At 36.4% G+C, this 20,284-nt stretch overlaps 1 protein-coding gene across 2 annotated transcripts in view; it reads left to right on the top strand.

Moving 5' to 3' along the window:
- The window catches only part of smchd1 (structural maintenance of chromosomes flexible hinge domain containing 1), a 43,128-nt gene that overhangs the window by 6,938 nt on the left and 15,906 nt on the right, over positions 1–20,284 (top strand). For both annotated transcript variants that reach the window (XM_053497468.1, XM_053497469.1), the window contains exons 9-31: positions 729–819; positions 2,662–2,878; positions 3,195–3,306; positions 3,725–3,908; positions 4,934–5,005; positions 5,121–5,246; positions 8,054–8,167; positions 9,677–9,783; positions 10,304–10,386; positions 10,794–10,904; positions 13,308–13,382; positions 13,502–13,624; positions 14,037–14,181; positions 14,343–14,442; positions 14,602–14,674; positions 14,971–15,107; positions 15,660–15,794; positions 17,237–17,470; positions 17,566–17,711; positions 17,843–17,928; positions 18,546–18,664; positions 19,071–19,232; positions 19,340–19,468. In XM_053497468.1, the coding sequence (XP_053353443.1) occupies positions 729–819; positions 2,662–2,878; positions 3,195–3,306; positions 3,725–3,908; positions 4,934–5,005; positions 5,121–5,246; positions 8,054–8,167; positions 9,677–9,783; positions 10,304–10,386; positions 10,794–10,904; positions 13,308–13,382; positions 13,502–13,624; positions 14,037–14,181; positions 14,343–14,442; positions 14,602–14,674; positions 14,971–15,107; positions 15,660–15,794; positions 17,237–17,470; positions 17,566–17,711; positions 17,843–17,928; positions 18,546–18,664; positions 19,071–19,232; positions 19,340–19,468 (2,881 nt within the window). The remainder of the gene's footprint in view (positions 1–728; positions 820–2,661; positions 2,879–3,194; positions 3,307–3,724; positions 3,909–4,933; positions 5,006–5,120; positions 5,247–8,053; positions 8,168–9,676; positions 9,784–10,303; positions 10,387–10,793; positions 10,905–13,307; positions 13,383–13,501; positions 13,625–14,036; positions 14,182–14,342; positions 14,443–14,601; positions 14,675–14,970; positions 15,108–15,659; positions 15,795–17,236; positions 17,471–17,565; positions 17,712–17,842; positions 17,929–18,545; positions 18,665–19,070; positions 19,233–19,339; positions 19,469–20,284) is intronic.

The raw sequence follows: 20,284 nt of genomic DNA, 5'->3' as shown, positions 1-20,284 counted from the left end.
GTCCCTTGGAAAGAAGTGGCTTCTTTGCTGCTCTTCTTGACACCAGGCCTGCTGCCATTCCTGAGCAAGCTCTGCACTGGTGGCACACCGATCCCGCAGCTGAATCCTCTTTAGGAGACGATCCTGGCGCTTGCTGGACTTTCTTGGACGCCCGGAAGCCTTCTTAACAAGAATTGAACTCTTTCCTTGAAGTTCTTGATGATCCTATAAATTGTTGATTTAGGTGCAATCTTAGTAGCCACAATATTTCTGCCTGTGAAGCCATTTTTATGCAACGCAATAAAAATGCAATTCTTTGCAGGTCACCATGGTTAACAATGGAAGAACAATAATTTCAAGCATCACCATCCTTTTAACATGTCAAGTCTGCCATTCTAACCCAATCAGCCTGACATCTCCAGCTTTGTGCTTGTCAACCTTCTCACCTGAGTTAACAAGACGATTACTGAAATTATCTCAGCAGGTCTTTTAATGATAGCAATGAAATGCAGTGGAAAGGTTTTTTTGGGGATTAAGTTAATTTTCATGACAAAGAAGGATTATGCAATTCATCTGATCACTCTTCATAACATTCTGGAGTATATGCAAATTGCAATTATAAAAACTTAAGCAGCAACTTTTCCAATTTCCAATATTTATGTAATTCTCAAAACTTTAGGCCACGACTGTATGCTATGTCAAATCATTTTAATTTTGCTTTTTGTTGTTGTTTTTTTTTTCTGTTTAAGGCACATCTATCATTACTATGTTCACGGTGTACATGGAAATGACATGAGACACAGACGATCCACTGAAACTGTGTCAAACATTGACATCCAGGTGTGTGAAACTTTGAATGCATGCATACATATTTGAACCATGACATTTTGTCAATCAGTTAAAAATAGTTTTTAATCACAGTCACAGACTTTGATTAATCACAATTAATCACATTTTTTAAATACTCAGATTTACTTGTTTTATAAATGTGCAATGTTGGTATAAAGAAATGCATGACAAACTGGTTTAGGGGAAACCGATTAAGACATTTTATAATATCTCAATCATTAACATTTAACAAATCCTAAATTAAAATATCTCAAATAGTAAACTTCTCAAAAACAATCATATTGTCTGTCATCTCCTTTTCAACTTGGCTAGCGAAATTGGCTAGCACATGTTTCAGCAAAATGTCTTTCTTCAGTTTGTAACATGCCTAAAGTGAATGAGTGTAGCTGCCATTAGTCATATATTAGATATGCTGTTACATCAAGGTAGTCCCGGTTGCTTACTGATCTCAAGTGGTTTCCAGTAACAGTGGTAGCATCGTTTTATAGCCTTTTTTACTGTCTTGCCTTTAATGTCCTCTTGTAAAAATAGTTTCCCTTAAAGGTAGCTCGAGCACACAACTTTGGTTTTATCCAAACTTTCATCCAGAAGCTTTTTATAAAAACACTTGGCTGTCCAGCACACCCGGTGATGTTTCCTCAGTCATCTTATTATTTGCTAAAATAAAGGTGCCATTATTATACACAGACGGGTAACATCGCTGTGATTATTTTATTCAGTTCAATTCAGTTAAATTTTATTTCTACAGCGCTTTTAATAATTGTCATTGTTGCAAAGCAGCTTTACACAATTAAAAGAAAATTACGGAAAGTTGTATGAAATGTGAAAAATGTGTATGAATCAAAATGATTAGATAGTCCCTGATGAGGCAATGAAATGGCAATAGGAAGAAACCTTGAGAGGAACCAGACAGGGATTAATCTCTAGTCATGTTGTGTGTTGGGCAGCTGGAAGTTCAATATAACAGTTGATATCATTAAGTTAATTTGGGGTCCAGTTCGTTATTGGAGGCTCAGGTAGATTGTAGGAAATTCCAGTCCTAAAATATTGAGTGACTGCAGTCACAGTCCTCAGAGAACAGCTGTCTGCTTCAGCCGAGGCCAGGACCATCTTCATAGTAAAGTGGAACCGTCCCCAGTCATCACACACATCCCAAGCAGACCACACAGGGCCATGATGCGACAGTCATCAACCAAAAGTGGGGCACCAGGACAAGTCAGACAGGTTAAAAGGGTAGAGAGGGATCATTGGCAGTTCGGGAGCGATGTGTGTAGCTCAACAGGGAGAGAGAGAGTTGAGAAGAGAGAGTAGAGGAGAGAGCAGAAGAGAAGGAGAGATAACACTTAGATATGGTTAGTTTGATTAAGGGAAGCCATTAGGGTCAAACTTGGTCAGCTGATTTAATTTAAAGAGCTCAATGGTTAAGGCATTGGACTACGGTTCGGAAGATCCCAGGTTCAAACCCCACACCCACCAAGTTGCTACTGTTGGGCCCTTGAGCAAGGCCCTTAACCCCTTAACTGCTCAAATGTATAATGAGATAAAAATTTAAGTCGCTCTGGATAAGAGCGTCTGCCAAATGCCTAAATGTAATTTGTGTGAAAAAACAGTAAAGCGTTAAAATTTCTAGTTTAATTACATGCATTAATGCATTAATATTGATAACCCTAATTTTATTGTATTTGTTTCCTCATTTCACAGTTTTGACAATACTGTATCTGCTCTGTATATTTGACTTTTAGTATTCTTGACCATTCACACTGCAACTCATTGATTCTTAAAAAATAATTAAATAATTGTACACACAAATAACTCTTCTCCATCTTTTCCCAGATTTGTCTATTTGATCGGTACTCTCGCTTGCCAAGGCTACTTAATTTAAAGGAGATAGATAACGACATGCAGACTCTTTACATAAACTCTAGTGTGGCAGAGTTTGAATTTAAAGCCAGTAAAGAAGGAGATGCCAAAGTAGAAGGACTGCTTAGATATCATCCATTCCTGTATGATAAAGAAACCTATCCAGAGGATCCATATGCAAGTACACCAGGTATATTCCTAGATTTTAGGCATACCTCTACAATAGTTGTGTGTGAAATATCTAGAGACTTGTAGGCTAAAGCATACCCAAGAACATTATTTCGAAAGGGCTGCCTCGGTTAACATCTGTGGATTTATATTAAGTGTATACTCTAATTGCTTCATATTCAATGTCATCTCCTTTGGGCTTTTACATCAGTTTCTAGTTGTGCAAAACTTACAAAGTCAAGTAAATGATGGAAATAAAATTTCAGTTTAAAAGTGTGAATACATTCTGTTTTGGATTTAATATGCACATGGTCTCCCTCTCTTTTTGTGTCTTACAGCTACAGAAAATGACGAAGACTGTTTTGTTACACACGCTGAGGGCCGAGGGAAGAGGCCCATCTTTGAATGCTTTTGGAATGGACGATTAATTCCTTATTCTTCTGTTAATGAGTACTGATATTACAACATTTATTTTACACTATTTATTTAGATGCAAACCTGTAAATCTTTATGCATTTTAAATGTTGGTATAGTGTAATATTATTATTTTTATTAGTGGTAAACTCCAGTCACAATTTAATCGATTCACAATTTGATTGAATTTATTTCTGAACGTTTGAATGAAGACAAGCCACACAAAACAGTGGTACCATTCAAAAACCCGGCCAATTGACATACTATGTGAATCTGTGATGATGGACAGTTGTATCTGTGTTTTGAAGTCTTATTGCACTTTGATGTTGGCAGGTTTATTATATCTATATCTATTTAAATATTAAGGCATCAAATCAAATATATTTTTATGGTTACTTTTGTTCTCCTTGATGCTTAATGATTAACATAATGTATTTAAATTTTTTCCCCTGAGGTTTGAGTGGTGTACAAGACCCAAGAAAGTTGGTTCAATACCATTAGAATGTTACAATCGGATCTCAGGTGTTCTCTTCACTAATGACCGTTTTCAAGTCAGCACTAACAAACTCACATTTATGGATTTGGAATTGCAGCTACGTGACAAGGACACTATCTTTACAAGAGTTCTCAATGGTCAGGTACAGTACACCTTTATGCAAGATTGTATTGTTGGTTTAATGGACAGAGATGTTTGCTTCTTTTTTAAAGTATGATAGCTGCTGAAAACACCAAAACAGCTCTGACCTTTTGAGGCATGAACTCGTCAAGACCTCTGTTGGTGTGCTGTAGTTTCTGGCATCAAGATCTTCTCAGACATGTCGGCTCAGCACATCCCAGAAGCTTGATTGGATTAATGTCTGAGTAACTTTGTCATGTTCTGGAAAAAAATCTTTTACAGTGTAATGGGATGTATTATCCTAATAAACGGCGAATACTGTTTCAACTAGCTGTGTATATGTTTAGGTAGATTTTACTGTACATGTAAAAGTAACATCTACATGAATACCAGTACCCAATCCCAATGTCATTGCCCTAAGCCTCATATTGTTTTGGTCACTTTGCACCCGAACGCTCTATGGGAATAAGGCAATCTCTTCCACTAGTAAGCATTGCACATGCACCTGGCCATTGAAATGATGTAAAGGAAATGTGGTTTATCAGACCAGCCCTTATTTTTGCACTAGTCCATGGTCTAGTTCTGATGCTTACATGCTTGTTTTAGGCTCTTTTGGCCATGGATATGTGGCACGCTGGTTAGTCTTTGGCTACATAGCCCAATACGCATCATGCTATGATGTACAGTGTTCATACTGTAGCTTTTACTCCACATGTAAATCAGTGAGCTCTGGATACCTGTTACTTGCCGGTTTACCGGTTGCTATTCTTTGGACTACTTTTGCTAGGTACTAACCATTGGATTTTAGGACCATCCTACAAGACCTGCTCTTAGTCAAAGTAATTTGGATGTTTTTGCCTTCCCATGTTCCTGTTATAAGCGGTACACAAAAGATTTTGGGAAGTGGTGTTAATTTTTTTATTAAACACAGTCAGCTATATGAATTAATGAATGAATTTGCTACAGATCAGTTAAAACTATTGTCATAATGTAAAGAATTCGATGCCTTTTGATAAATAATTTTATAAATCATTTTCCTTCTTGCAGGAGCAAAGAGTAAAGATCAACCGAGAGTTCACAAATTGGTTGAAAGAATGCCATGAAAAATATGATAAACAGGTATGTGAAGTAAATACATTTCATAAATGTCACATGACTTGCATAACCCCTTTGATACTCATTTTCATAGCTTGGGCATATGTGGTGTGTGTTTCTATGGACTGGATTTTTATAGGTGAAGTTTCTGGGTTTCCAAGGCGAGATAGTTCGAACAGATGTGCAACCTAAACGTATGCAGTCACCATGGGCTCGGTACAAAGCCATCGTGTGGGATGGTAAAACCTACAAATCTGGACAGCAGGTAATGAGTTCAAGCAACCTGCTTGTGCTGCACACTAAAGTCTTAGTAATGTGTGTGTGTGTGTGTGTGTGTGTGTGTGTGTGTGTACTTTCAATGCCCATTCTTTTAGGAACACCTTCACATTGTATTCACCCAAGCATCTGGCAGCATGGCAGTGCAAAAAAAAAAAAATCATGCAGTTACAAGTCATTCTATGTAATGTTCATCATCAGATTTTAAGTCATGTAGTGACTTTACCCATTGCATGGTTGTTGGTATCAGAATGAGTATTTCAAGAACATCCTGTGTGTGTGGCACATCCGAGGAGAATGACCAGAGAGATAACAGGAAGTCTTATGTAAATTAGCATGCTTTACAGCTGTAATGAGCAGAAAAGTGTTAGAATGCATAAATAAGTGATTACAGTCATAGAAAAAAGAAGGCTATCCATTAATTCTGTTGTGTTTTTTTTTTTTTTTTTTTTTTTTTTTAACCAATTCAAATAACAATTCTGTGCTCCTCACCAACTTCCGCAAACAAAATACCTCAGGTGACAATAAAAACACATTTCAGTACGTAGTCAGTTTGTCCAAAAAGTAAATCAACATTACGAAACCAGGAGAGTAAAAAATAAGTGCACCCTTCTTGCCTCCACAATTCCTCAGAGAGTAGTTAGCATCCAGGTGTTAGTAATAAAACGAAAGATCAGTTAATCATTAAGGAATGCAACTGCTTCTATAAAAGCAGGACTATTGCTTTTTGGTGTTCTGGAGTCCTATGCTGAGAAGAAAGGATGTCAGCCATAAGCTCAGAGAAGGGAATGTTGCTGCTCTTTAATCTGGGAAGGGTTATACCCTAATCATTCATAATTTTAAAACCATTATTGTTAAAACCACCTAGGTTTTGGTTCCCCCTTGGTGGTTCTGGTCCCTCAGGCATGGTTTCACATTCTATAGGTGTGTGCTGTAGTGTCTGGTACCAGGATGTAGGCAGCAGATACTTTGGGTGATGTGGGTTGTGGGGTGAAACGTCCATCGATTGGACTTTTTCTGGTGCCTCCTATTGGTGCTCTATCGGTTCTGGGGAATTTGGAGGTCAGGTTGGCGGTTCTTGCCTGCTGGATCTTGTGTGCAGTGAGTGTTCTAGTGCCAATCTATTGTGGCCAACATTGACTGACTTTTGTGCTTTATTAACTTTTCTGTAGAACATACCAGACAGGTTGGTCTTTGATCCCATAGGGTATGGGTGAGTCTTGGGTGTAAATAAACCTGTCACCAGTTTGCTGGCGTATAGGTGGTGATCAGTGTTGTCCACTTCACCAGTCAGCTGTCATAAACTTATAAATTGTTTGGTGTAATGTCATCTCCAACCAATTTAAGCTTCACCATTCTGTAGTGAAGCTGGTTAAAAATGGAGAGGCTTTAAGACATTTACATTTTTTTTTCCAGGAATGGATATCTCACCAAATCTAGTCCTATAGATCAGTCCTCTGTAAGTGCTTTAAATATTTATCTTTACACTTGCATAATCAGGAAAATCCTGTACAAATGTGACTTTTAGAGAAGTGTAGCTAGGTCAAAGCCCCCTTCTCTCCAAATAAAATATGGCTTATAACCCTTCTCAGATTGAACAGCAGAAGTGTAGCCAGTGTGGTTCCTGGCTAATGTTCTTTCTTCTTGCCATAATGTGGGGCCACACCTGAGTGTCAAACATTCTGCTTTTATAGAAGCAGTCACGATTCTTAATGATTAACTTGTCTTCTTGAGACAAATGGGAGGCAATCTGTTTAGCAGCCTTAGCTGGGTTAAATCTAAATCATTTGATAGGACAATTATTGCAAATAGACCTGGATATTAAAGTATGTATGGGTGAAGAAGCAAGGTGTTTATAATAGCCAAGTCAAAGCACTGACTCCATGCTTTGGTGGGATCTTAGTGGCGTTACGAATAAATGAATGGCCTCAAACATTAACTAACTAATATAATCCTGAAACAAAAATTTCTCCAAAATGAGACATCAATAGACTTGTACAGCAAAAAGAGAAAGTGTGAGATCTTTATCTTTTATTAAATAGATGCTAGTATTCCACTAATAATCAGAATAATAGCCCAGTCAGAATAAAAAATTATCACATAACCACTTCCTTTGCTCAGTCTGACCTGACCCAGCTTGTGGTTGTGGTAAACTTTTGACAGTTTGTTTAATAGGAAAATATTTGCCATGTAAACACTTCATCTAAATGTTTGATGGAATAAATATCTTTTCCACATGGATACAGCTTTGGATGTGTAAACTTTTACAGGTGAAGTGTCAGGAGAGACATTTTGATTTAATTCTTGATTGATAAACTCCTTGAGAACAACCTAAAAGACTGCTGGTCTTTGCTGAAGGAAGAGGCACTGATTGGCTCATGTTTCACATGCAGTGAAGCATCCAATCAATCATGGATGAGACTTATTTTTTCCCCCTGACATTCAGTCAGGAAAGGTCAGAAGCCTAAACTAATCTCTGAGTTGGGGTAGTAGTCCTCTACTACTTCTGGTATGTTTTTGGTACAGTAAATCTTTCACAGTTTGCAAAACCACTTTGCACAAAACGTTATATTATAAATAAATAATTTGAGCATGTGATATGTTGCTGTTATCTTAAGCTTTGCAACCATTTTAATAAAAACAACACCTCACAATTTGCATCAAAGAGTGCTGTAGACCTCCTGCTAGCTCAAACCAGTCTGACATGAATCTACAGGGGCTTCTAATAGAATGGACAGTGAGTGTAAATGTAAATAACCTTTCTTAATATTTTACTTACCAAGTCTGTTTTTTTAGGTGAAGATAATGAAACCTCAACCTTATGTTTATGGCACCATAGATCAGTTTTTGCTCTATGGTGACCACGATGGTGATGTGTATGCCACCGGAGGACATGTCCAAATTACACTGGTAAGAGAACACACTGTTTGTCTGTCTAATTGTGGGTCGCTTTTTACAACATTTTATCTGACCACTCAGTATCTACCTTATATTATATATCAACTAATTTAGTGTAAATAATATGAAGGATTTTTATGGCCTAAAATGCAAAACATTCTGGCCACTCAATAATGGTCTGACAGGTTTGAAATTAATTAACATATTTTCTGATATGACCAGGAGGCATGTTTATGATTAACTTGTCTAAGTTAATCATAACGTGCTGACTGATATGGCACATAGATAAAAATGCATCTCTAACACAGCATCCCTAAATAATTGTAACTAAAGGTATAATTATGGCCAACTGACAGTGTTAAAATATTCCTTTAATCAAGGAATATTCAATAAATCAAAGACCAAGATATTCCTTTTTTTTTTATTACCTTCATTTTGTGTTTGAATTTTGCAGTTTGAAACGTATATTACAGGTAGTGAGATGGAGAGAAGGACAAATTATGCATTCACGGAGTTCGAACTAGCTAAGGGAAAATACTCTCCAGCTATTTTGTTATATATATTATATATATATATATATATATATATATATATATATATATAAACATGTCATTTAACCAGTGAAATTCAGGTGAAAAGCAAATAGAAACATTTAGGCTCCGGAGCCGCATGTAGCGCTTTTATCTCACTGCTGCGGCTCCCTGTTAATTTTAAGAAAATAATTTTATTTTAGTTCTCGTCAGTATTAAAAAAAATTAAAAATGTTTACATCAGAAAAAAATTTCATCTGACCATGTGACATTCTCCCAATCCTCTTCTGGATCATCCAAATGCTCTCTAGCAAACTTCAGACGGGCCTGGACATGTACTGGCTTAAGCAGGGGGACACGTCTGGCACTGTAGGATTTGAGTCCCAGGTGGCGCAGTGTGTCACCGATGGTAGCCTTCGTTACTTCTGTCCCAGCTTTCTGCAGGTCATTCACTAGGTCCCCTGTGTGGTTCTGGGATTTTTGCTCACGGTTCTTGTGATCATTTTGATCCCACAGGGTGAGATCTTGCATGAAGGCCCAGATTGAGGGAGATTATCAGTGGTCTTGTATGTTGTGAATTTTTTTTGGTAGAGTGCAGAGTTTGGAGAACAATTCAGATCTGACCCGAGGCAACACACGATTATTGGTAATGTAACGCCATAGAAATTGGTTTCTGTTGTACCACTGGGATGCTTGTGCTTAGCACAGGTCTTGAAGTCCAAAGCTAATCAGTCATGACTGATCATGCTAAAATTCCAGTTACTGGGCTGATCGACCAAAGGGTCTCCATTATAAATGTAATAATTAATTGAAAATTTTATTTTGCACTCAATGTGGCGATACATGAATCGGCACACAGAATAATACAAAATATACTTTAGCAATATCAGTGCACCCAGTCATAGCACAAGTGTCACTGAGAAATATATTTGTGTGTGTGTGTGTGTGTGTGTGTGTGTGTGTGTGTGTGTGTGTATGTGTTTGTTTGCAGGAACCTAAGGAGATTTTCAATGAGGTTAAGACCTTCCCAATCCCTAAGATTGACAGACAGGCTACAGATGCTGACATCAAGGGATACATTGAAAATGAACTGAGCAAGTAAGTAACTCTAATTATGTTTGTACTTACTCTCTTGTTCCCTTTCTTAACTTATGGTATTTAATATATTTTATTGATATAATCAGATCTTAGATAGTCTCAGGATTTATAAAATAGGGTAAAGCTAGCTAGAATTCTTTAAAATGCTTGCACTGTCAACTGTTTTAGGAACATCTGTACATTCAGCCAATCGTGCGGCAGTAGCGGAGTGCTAATTAATTATGCTAATTAAGGGCAAGAGTGAAGAAGAAGACAAAATGTGATCTCTGCAACTTCACTGTTTGTCCCAGATTGATGATTAAGTCATGTGGTTGACTGATTAATAGCTGCATAAATAAGAAAGAATACACTTAAAATAATTCATAATCATAAAATAATTTTAAAAAATCCATTTGAAAATGTACCCAGTGTGGTGATGATTTGTCATGGATAAATGCTGAATTAAAACACAGCTGTATTAAATTGTGTGACCTAAAATCTAGGTTGTGCGAACTATGCCAATCATTTGCTTTTATTATAGGCTTCCTGATAAGTTGAGGGTCACATGGCCGGAGGGGAACCCATGGCCTGAGAAAATCATTCAACCAGCTGGAACTCCCATGGGTACACGCATGCACACAACTACAAACACAAAGCTATACTTGTTTAAAGACATTTGCTCATCAGTATTTTCATATTATACCATATGGTCAAAGATTTGTAGATACCTGATTATCCCATCCAAATAATCACTTCAAAATGTTGCAACAAAATTTGAACTAGACAATTGCCTATAACATTGTGTCATGCTGTAAAGCATTCTGATTTCCTTTTACTGAAACTAGGCCTAGAACACTAACTACAGTAAACGTTAGGCCTTCTTATCCAACATCAGTGCCTGATCTCACTTCTACTCTCATATAGTGAGCTTAACTGTAATTCTTGTCCTCAGTTGTGAAAAGAAAACTTAATGGAGAAGAAATAATTCTGTGTGGTTTGTTTTGTATTATGTTACATTTCTTCAACTTCAGGTCCAATCCAAGTGGAGATTCTGAATAAAAAAGGGGAGAGAATGTCACGGCTACCTGTATCCACTGTTAATTCCAAGAAATTACAGATTGATCTCAAGGTGTTGTGGCACTGTAAGTCGATTTTTATTGTTAGCATTGTAGTATAATGATAACTAGACAAAAACAATTCCAGGGGAAATTGTGAAGTAGGGACACAATGGTGTACTGCTTTTCCATGGCAAAACGCTGAAATTGTCTTGTTTCTAGCCGATACAGTAACAAAGATACACATATATACAGTCTTATGCAGAAGTTTGGGCACCTCTTGATTAATGGAGATTTTTTTATTTTTATTAAAAATATGTTAACACAGTCTCTTGTAAAAATGGAAAATAATGCCCAATATTTTTAGCAAACACCGATGCATGGTTACTTCTTATGCCATAAATTGAACAAAAATAAAAACAATATTATGGCACTGTGCAAACCCAAACCTTTTGGGCACCCTAAGAGTTTCAGAGTCTTAGATTCTTTTTACAAGGTTTCAGACCTTTAATCAGCTCATTAGATCTGATGCATGACAACAGCTGTCATTAGTAAATGCCAATTTCAAAGCTTTACAAATACTTTGACTCCTCAAATCTTGTGCACACACTTGTGGTTACTAAACAACCATGGGTTCCTCTAAGCAGCTGCGTAAGACTCTGAAAATGAAAGTTATCACAAGTTATAACTTCACAGTGCAGGTGAAGGCTACAAGAAGATGGCAAAGCGTTGTCAGCTTGCAGTTTCCACAGTGAGAAATGTAATTAAGAGATGGCAGCTCAGGGGAACTGTGGAGGTCAAGATGAGACCTGGAAGACCAAGAAATCTCTCAGAGAGAACTGCTCGTATGCTAGCCAGAAAGACAAATCAAAACCCCATTAAAATCTGCAGGAAGATTTAGCGGACTCAGAAGTGGTGGTGCACCGTTCCACATGGGTCCCAACCAATCCTGATGCGTTTTGGAAACAAGTGCTGTGGACTGATGAAGTTAAAATATAACTCTTTGGCCACAATCAGCAAAGGCATGTTTGGAGAAAAAAAGGAGCAGCATTTCATGAAAAGAACACCCTGCCAACTATTAAGCATGGGGTGGATCTATGATGCTTTGGGGTTGTGTTGCAGCCAGTGGCACAGGAAACATTGCACAGGTGGAGGGAAGAATGGGTTCCACTAAATACCAGAAAATTCTGGAAACAAATACCACACCATCTGTAAAAAAAAACTGAAGCTGAAAAGAGGATGGCTTCTACAACAGGACAATGATCCTAAACATACCTCGAAATCCACTATGGGATACCTCAAGAGACAAGGTTTTGGAATGGCCATCACAGTCCCCTGATTTAAACGTCATTGGAAATTTGTGGGTAGATCTTAAAAGAGTTGTGCATGCAAGAAGACCAAAGAATATTACAGAGCTAGAAGCCTTTTGCAAAGAAAGAATAGGAGAAAATCCCAAGTACAAGAATTGAAAGACTTTTAGCTGGCTATAAAAAGCGTTTGCAAGCTGTGATATCTGCCAGAGGAGGTGTTACTAAGTACTGATTATGTAGGGTGCCTAAACTTTTGCATAGCGCCACAGTAATGTAGAGTAAGTAAATCTTTGTTAAATTTATTAAAGTAACTATGCATCAGTGTTTGCGGAAAATATTTTGCATTTTTTCCATTTCCAAGAGAGACTGTGTTAACATCTTTTCAATGATAAAATCAACAAAATCTGTTATGTATTAAGGGGAGCCCAAACTTTTGCATATGACTGTATACTGCCTGTGATATCAGTTGAGAGAAATGTAACCAGCATAAACTTTTTAAAAACAACTGCGTTCCATGGGTTCTTTTTCATATACAGAGGAAGCATATGTGTTAGAGCTTTGGTTCTTGGGTTGTTTGAGAGAGAAGAGTGTTGTTTATACAAACCCTATTTCCAGCTGTACAAATCTGTATTTTTCACAGTGATTTCAGTGATATTTTTGAGGTGTGAATTATTTTTCATTTGTGTGATTTTTACCAAAGTAGTACAGTTTTTTTTCATGCACTTCAAATTGCGTTGATTAAAAACTAATGAGGTAAAGGATGATCCAGGGATCAAAGTTGTTAAGAACTGGTACCAAACAGATCCTCATAACTCACACTTTTGGCATTTTGCGCCGAGGTTTGGAGGCCATTGTGCTCGGGAAACCCGATCAAGCTGATATAAGCAAAGATCAGGATGATGAGAATGCCTAGTCCAGAATCGGAAAAAACTTAATTTTGGAAAAGTGTCACAGGGGAGGCCAATTTTCATGCTTTAAACAAAAAAGAAAAAAAACAATGCCAAATATAGTTTGGACATCTTTATTATTATGTGCAATAAAAATAGGTAAGGGGCTTTCACCCCTTCCTTATTAATAATAATAATAATAATAACATCTTTTAGTTGAGAGGATTTAACTTCCATTGTTGTCTGTGTTTGCATGTTTTTAGTTAATTTTTTTTATTCTGTTTTGCTTCTAGCTTCTACTGGAAAAATCCAAACCAACTCTCACACTGGTGTACATTCCAAATGGGAGTACTGGTTCAGGAAAATGGGTAAAGATCATACCATCAAAATGTGCACACATTAATGGGGCAACATATTAAATGTTTGTTTAGTTTAGTGGTGTTTAGTCTTCTGCTTAAATATAATTCTGTGTTTTTTATGTATTCAGAAAATTTAAATAAGCTGGGCAAATACACACTTCATTTGCAAACTATGCTGAGTGATAGTGATTCCCCAAGTATGTGGGCTGGAAGACGACTGCCTCATTATACACTCAACTTCAGTATTAAAGGTAATCTTGTGATTTGAGGTTAGTTTGTATCGTTTAAATGCTGCACTTGGTTTTAAGTGAGAAACAAATTTTATAAGAAAAGGAATACATTTACTTAATCTTTAAAAATTTTTTTAAAGGTTTAAAATTGTAACAAAATTTGGGAAAATGTAAAATTTAATGTATTTATGTTACGTGATTTTTATAAAATCTGCTTTTTTAATTGACTCGCCACCTAGGTATCAGGAGGTGACTGGTGATTCCTGTCCCTAGCAATTTACATAAATTATTTTGAAAATTTTTGTGCATTTGTATTGTTTTATGTGTTTTGCTACTTTTGTAGTTATTCAGTATGTTTCCTGCAGTATAGTAATTTCAGAGGATATCTCACCAAGTAAATATTCTGATGTATTCTCTTTTCTTATTCTCTCAGAAAACAGTGCAGCAGCTTTCACGGTGGCTGTTGTTCCTCCTTTTGTTCAAGTGGGGGTACCCTTCACTTTGCCTCTGCAATTCACTGATGAATTTAATCATCCCACTCAGCCTCCTTCTGACATCAAACCCCAGCTAGAGTGCAGGTAAAGCACAGAAAATATAAAAATAAATGTATACTTTTATTGAGATGATATTTTTATAGGACAGACCATTAGCAACTTACTGATTTATTTTGCAGTTCAAAGCTCAGTATTCAAGTTAAATTAAACAATTCTCCTATTTCTCACTAACCAACATATATTAGTTCACTAAAGCTGAGCTATGAGCAGACAATTACAAGTGGATCTACGTTCACCATAAAAGACCTGAGCGCCATGGGTAAAGTAACCAATCATCAGGACAAGGTCAGTGTGTTTACCTGTTTCTATTAGATAGCTTTTAAATTGCTCAGGCTTTTGTGATTTAAACCTAATTCACAACCTCGTTTTTGATAGCTGTGCAGTTGTGTCATTTAAATGTTGGTTTCGTGCTGATTTTTAACCCACACCTGCTATTGTTGTTAGATGTACACTATAAAGGTAACAATCCCAGGCCTCAAACCAGACACCCAGTCTTTCCAGATCAGTGCCCGTCCAGGTAAGCGACACACAGAGGAGTGATATAAAAAACATTCTAACAATGTATTATTTACTGTATTACATGAAGTATGTGCTCATATGATGTACTGTAGTAAAATAATTTAACGACTTTTTGAAATCAACTTAAATTTGATTTTTTTTAATTAACCTTGTTTTTGAAGAAGGAAAAACTGTTGAAGTAATATTCTTATATTTTTAAATATGACGTGCCATAACTATTTTTAAAGCAGCATTTTTTCCACCCATACTGTTTTAAGCAGTAATTATCTTTTTATGTGTATGTGTGTTTCCCAGGCCCTCCACATCAATTGGTGGTAAAGCCTGAAGATGAGGTTTGCATTGAGAATGGCACACCAGCAGGATTCAGTGTAGACGTTCAGGATGAGTTCAATAATATCACAACACATTCCAAACTAATTGTCCACTGCCAGGTAACGTTTCCACTAAGAAACACACTTTGAAAAGTGTGTATGCTAAGTCATTAAACTTTAAACCTCTTAGTTTCTAAAAACCTGTTTGACCGCACCACATTGAAAGTTGTTGTCAAATCGAACTATTACATGCAATTATACATGCATTTACCCACATCAGGCTAGTTCCATTCTGTATTGTGCCAAACTTAATACTATTAAAACTGTTACACTTAGAGCATTGTGATGTCCATAGGATGCCCAGAAATAATTTGTTTGTAGTGTAATTAACAACCAAGCAATTGTTCCTTAGGCACTAAAGTAATTTAAACAGTGTATTTCTCTGTAACAGTGGTAGTGTACAGATTGTAGCACATAAACAATAGAAGATAAAGCTTGTATTGTCTGTACCTTTAGCATGATTAGACATTACTCATTAGCTTAGTTTATAAATACAATATTACCCTGTATTCATTTTTAGTTTGTTCAATTATTTATGCACAGTGATCTGTAACTGCACTTTACATAAAACCCCAAAATTTAAAATGTGTGTCTGTGTGTGTCTGTGTGTAGTTAATTGGAGGCTCTGATTTGCCAGCCGACTCTGTTGACTGCAGTAATACTGGTTCTGGTTTGCTGCTAGCAAAACCAGTAAAACTGAAGAACGTCACTACAGAGCGTACCCTCACAGCAAAGTTTAGCGTTCCTGTAAGACATTTTTTTTTTTTACCATATGTACTAATATTTGTAAGTAATATTTGTTTACATTGTGATTTTTATTTTATGTAGAAAGTACAGTACGTCTAAAAAAATTAGAACGCCATGAATATGTTAATTTTCTCGCGGAGTATAATTTAAAAGGTGAAACGTGTATACTTTATATTCATTACACACAGAGTAAAATATTTCATCCATTTTTGTTTTCATTTCAATAATTATGGCTTACAGCTTTTTTTTTTAAATAAAAAATCCGGTATCTCAAATATTTGAATATTCCATAAAATGTATGAAAAAAGGATTCACAATACTGAAACTGTGAAAATGCACTCAATGCTTGGTCGGGGCTCCTTTAGCATGAATTACCGCATCAGTGCAGCACTGCTGTGGCGTTATTAAAGACCAGGTTGCTTCGCTCATCTTTTACTTGACAGTACCTCATAGATTCTCTATAAGTTGGCTGACAAATCAAGCATAGTAATATTATGGTCAGCAAACCAGTTTGGCACTGTGGGTAGGTGCTAAGTCTTTCTAGAAAAAAACCCTGACAATTCCATGGTCCTTGGCAGCACATGAAAGCCTAAAGTGCAATAAAATCTCCTGCTACAGTAGAAGGTGGCATTTACTTTGGACTTTATTAAACATAGTGGACTAACACCAGCAGATGGCATAGCACCCCAAATCATCACTGACTATGGAAACATCATGCATGCACTCGACTTAAACAGCTTGGATACTGTGCCTCTCCACTCTTTTCCAGACTCTGCGACCTTGATTTCCAAATAAAATCCAAAATGTACTGTCATCTGAAAAATTAGCCCAGATAAGTAAGGATTCACGGGTTGAGGAGTGACTTGATACCAGGCATGCATCAGTTGCAGCACATTTTCCTAAAGATATCTGAGTGGTGGCTTTTGTTGCACTGACTCCACTCTCACCCACCTCTTGGGAGAGCTTCACAATTATTACAAATTTACAGTATTAAGAGAAATCCAGGTTCTAGATTCTGTAGATCCATTACACACAAAGTAAAATATATTTTAGCCTTTTTTTGGTTTCCTTTCGAAAGTTACAGCTTACAGCTCATAAGATACACTCTATAACTAATTTGGGACGTTTCAGGGCTGAAATTTTTATCTTGATTGAATTCTTTAATTTTTGCAGCCCCAGATTTGGCCAATATATGGAACTTTGAATGGGTGCCCTGGCTTAAATTGGTGAACTTTGAAACCCATTTGTTTTATGAACATATATGAATTTATTTATAAATTCTTCATTTTGGTTTTCAACTTTTTTTCTGCCTATGTAAGCAAATGTTTGCTGTAGAACATTTGGGTTTGAATATGGCGGCTTGTTGCTATTTCTATATGTGCTAAGTTTTAGAATGCCCTTTATTTCTGCAGATGTTCATTCATTTTTCTGTGTATTCATAGAATCAAAAAGCTGTGGCGTGTGTGGAGAGGACAGTTCGTATTTCCCCAAGCACTCGCGTCTACCGTATAGAGGTCTACAGGCAGGAGGATGATTCAGATGATGTCATCATACTTCAAAATAAGGAGCGTATTAACTGGACGGCAGGTGACACACTCGGGTGCCTGCATTTTAAGCTCTTTGATGAGGGTGGCAGGCAGGTGGCTTTAACACAGAAACTTGCCCATAACATAAAGGTAGGTGTTTGTGTCTTTTTTCACTTTTCTGTCCACATATGTACAAGAGCTGTAAAGGAGATAAAATAAGTTAAGAATATAAATATGTGTTTTAGGTGAACTGGGCTGCAGATGTTAAAGCTGCAGAATTGACGAAAGGAAGACTACCTAGTATATGTGTACCCACAAAAGTACACGGAGAACAGTTTTATCAAGTGTCTTTTCAGGACCAGCAGACGGTTGACACATCCTTCACTATATTGTAAGAATAAAATTTAATCTTTTGTTTTTTTTTCCATCAGTTCAGGCTCCCATGTTATACACAGCTTATATAAATACAGGCTATTCCTAAAAACAAATTTTGTGTCAATTTGTTTACCTTGTGTTTTTTAGCCCACGGCCGGATGAGCCTGAACGGTTAAGGGTTACTCTCAGTGAAACAACTGTCAGGATGGGAGAAACTCTGTCTGAAAATATTTGTAAGATTTCTCTTTACTAGTTACTTATTTTAAATGTTTAAAAATACAGATTATTACACAAACTATAACACAAAATCTTCATTATTGAGTGTACCATTAGTGTTTAGTTTTGGAATGCTGTATTTTCATTTTAAGTAACCCTAGTATTAATTAAACACCTTATTTTATATGTTGGTGGAGAAAAAAGCGCACACATAATTGATGGGAAAGATTTTAAAAAAGGTGGTCTCTGCTATTTCACTAGGGGGCGAAATAGAGTAATAAATAATGAACAACCAGCAGTTGACAAAATGTGTTGCGGAACATTTTAGAAATTTTTCATTAATGAGCTACAAACTTGTTCTCCAATGCCATATTTTTCCCCAAAATAATTACAAAAAATATAGTTTTATATGCTCGGTCTGTTTATGAAGTGTACTTTTCAAATAGAGAGATTGAGAGAACGGACTTTTTTTTTTTTTTTTTTTGCTACAGCCCACATGATATAAACCGAGCTCTGTTTTTTTTTTGGATACTAGTTTAATTAATGGTTGAATGGGTTTATGGATTCCTTCGTTCAAAGCCATATTAAAACAATTGCTACATGCTTATATTATGCTTATCTTTTTCTTTTTTAGATATTGAGGTGGTTGATCAGTATGGCAATAAGACAGATGCTCTAAATGCTGGGAGCATGAAGGAAGTCGGTGTGTCTGCAGATAAGCTTGACGAATCAGCCTTGAATTTTACCTGGCAGGTACACAGACATAAATGATAATTTCTTAAAGAAGCAGTTTGGGTTATTTTTTTCAAGTTTATCCTAAATCAAAATTAAAGTGCATATACAGTAAGTGCATTAAAATAGTGCTTGAGTGTTAGAAACTTTTCTTCACACTGACTGTAAAGTTTGTCACCTAGAAAGCAAGTACATTACGGTGTATTTAATACAGAAGGAATTTTTCAATTTGACTAATTATAGTTTTAATGTCTGTCTTTTTATTAATTGTTTTTTTTATTTTTATTTATTTACTTTATTTACCATAATGTTAAACGAGAAACAGTATGCTTGGCAGCAATTTCTTCTTTTGTACCTATCCAAGAATTTTTACATTATTAAATATGTTAAGCTTATTTTACATTTGTGCATGTATGTCCGTGTGTAGGATAAAATAGGGACAATGGTGGTGACTGGCATTCGCTTTTCAGAAGGTCTCCCTGGTCCAAGAGAGTTGTGTTTTAAGTACCAGAATTTTAAAGAGTTTGTCAGAATAACAGTCACTTCTGGACCACCAACGAAACTCGTTCTGCTGGAGCCACCAGAACTGGTAACTAACACATGCACGATCAGATAGAAATATAAGTTAAGTTCTAAAAATATCTTGTCTTTCTATTACACTTGTGTTATGTCTTGTGTGTGTTTGTCTGTCTGCAGCCATTACGTGTGTTCAATGGACAAGGTTTGGACACACCATTTCAGCTGCAATTATGTGACGCATGGGGAAATCCTGCTGCAGATCAGCGGGTCGTCATATCAGTGAAATCTCGGTCATCACAACTCAAGGTATCTCATAAATATTTATGCACTGAAATGTCTGTTTCTGGTGAGAACTGGATTTAAATACAATAGCTTTTAAGGTTTGTTTTTGCTGGAGAAACAATGTTATATTAGGAATGCTATTAACTTTCTTTCTGTATACAGTAATACGAATGCTAGTGCTACTAAATATATATATTCTAAAGTCATGTACTTTGCAAGCATTACTCGGAGAGTAGTTGTGGCTGAGAGGTTTTAATAACTGTGCTCATTCTAACATTTCTACATTAACAACTTAAACAAGCTTGTAATGTTTTTTGCCTTAAGACCAGAAGGCTTTGTATCATAAACTGCATCATATTCATTTCAAGAAGGAACTAAATTGTGTAGTTCACATTCTGCAACATTAAAAATATGAAAATGCATTAAAAATAAATATGAAGTGTGACATCTGTATGAGGGTGAGTCAGAAATGATCCGCACTCTGGTTGTAGTTATTTTTAGAAAAACTTTTCAAACAGACAAATAATTTTTTTTTCTTCTTGCTTTTTCAATATATTTTGTCCATCTGTCAACAAGCTTCCGTATTCCCTCAATAAAAAACAATTTAGACTGAGCAACAAGCCATGAGTGCACTTCTGTCTTCACTTTATCATCAGAAGTGAATCTTTGTTCTCGAAGTGTTGCTTTCAGAGACGAAACAGGTGAAAATCTGATGGAGCAAGGTCAGGACTATAGGGAGGATGCTTCAACACCTCAAAACAGTTTTTGCAGACAGTGTGGGCAGAAAGCGTCTTTTTGTTTTACGCTTCAGCTCTTACTACTAAGCATCTCACTGTAACT

The sequence above is a fragment of the Clarias gariepinus genome, chromosome 1, assembly GCF_024256425.1.
Source record: "Clarias gariepinus isolate MV-2021 ecotype Netherlands chromosome 1, CGAR_prim_01v2, whole genome shotgun sequence".
Lineage (NCBI taxonomy): Eukaryota > Metazoa > Chordata > Actinopteri > Siluriformes > Clariidae > Clarias > Clarias gariepinus.
This window is presented reverse-complemented; position numbering and strand designations above follow the sequence as displayed.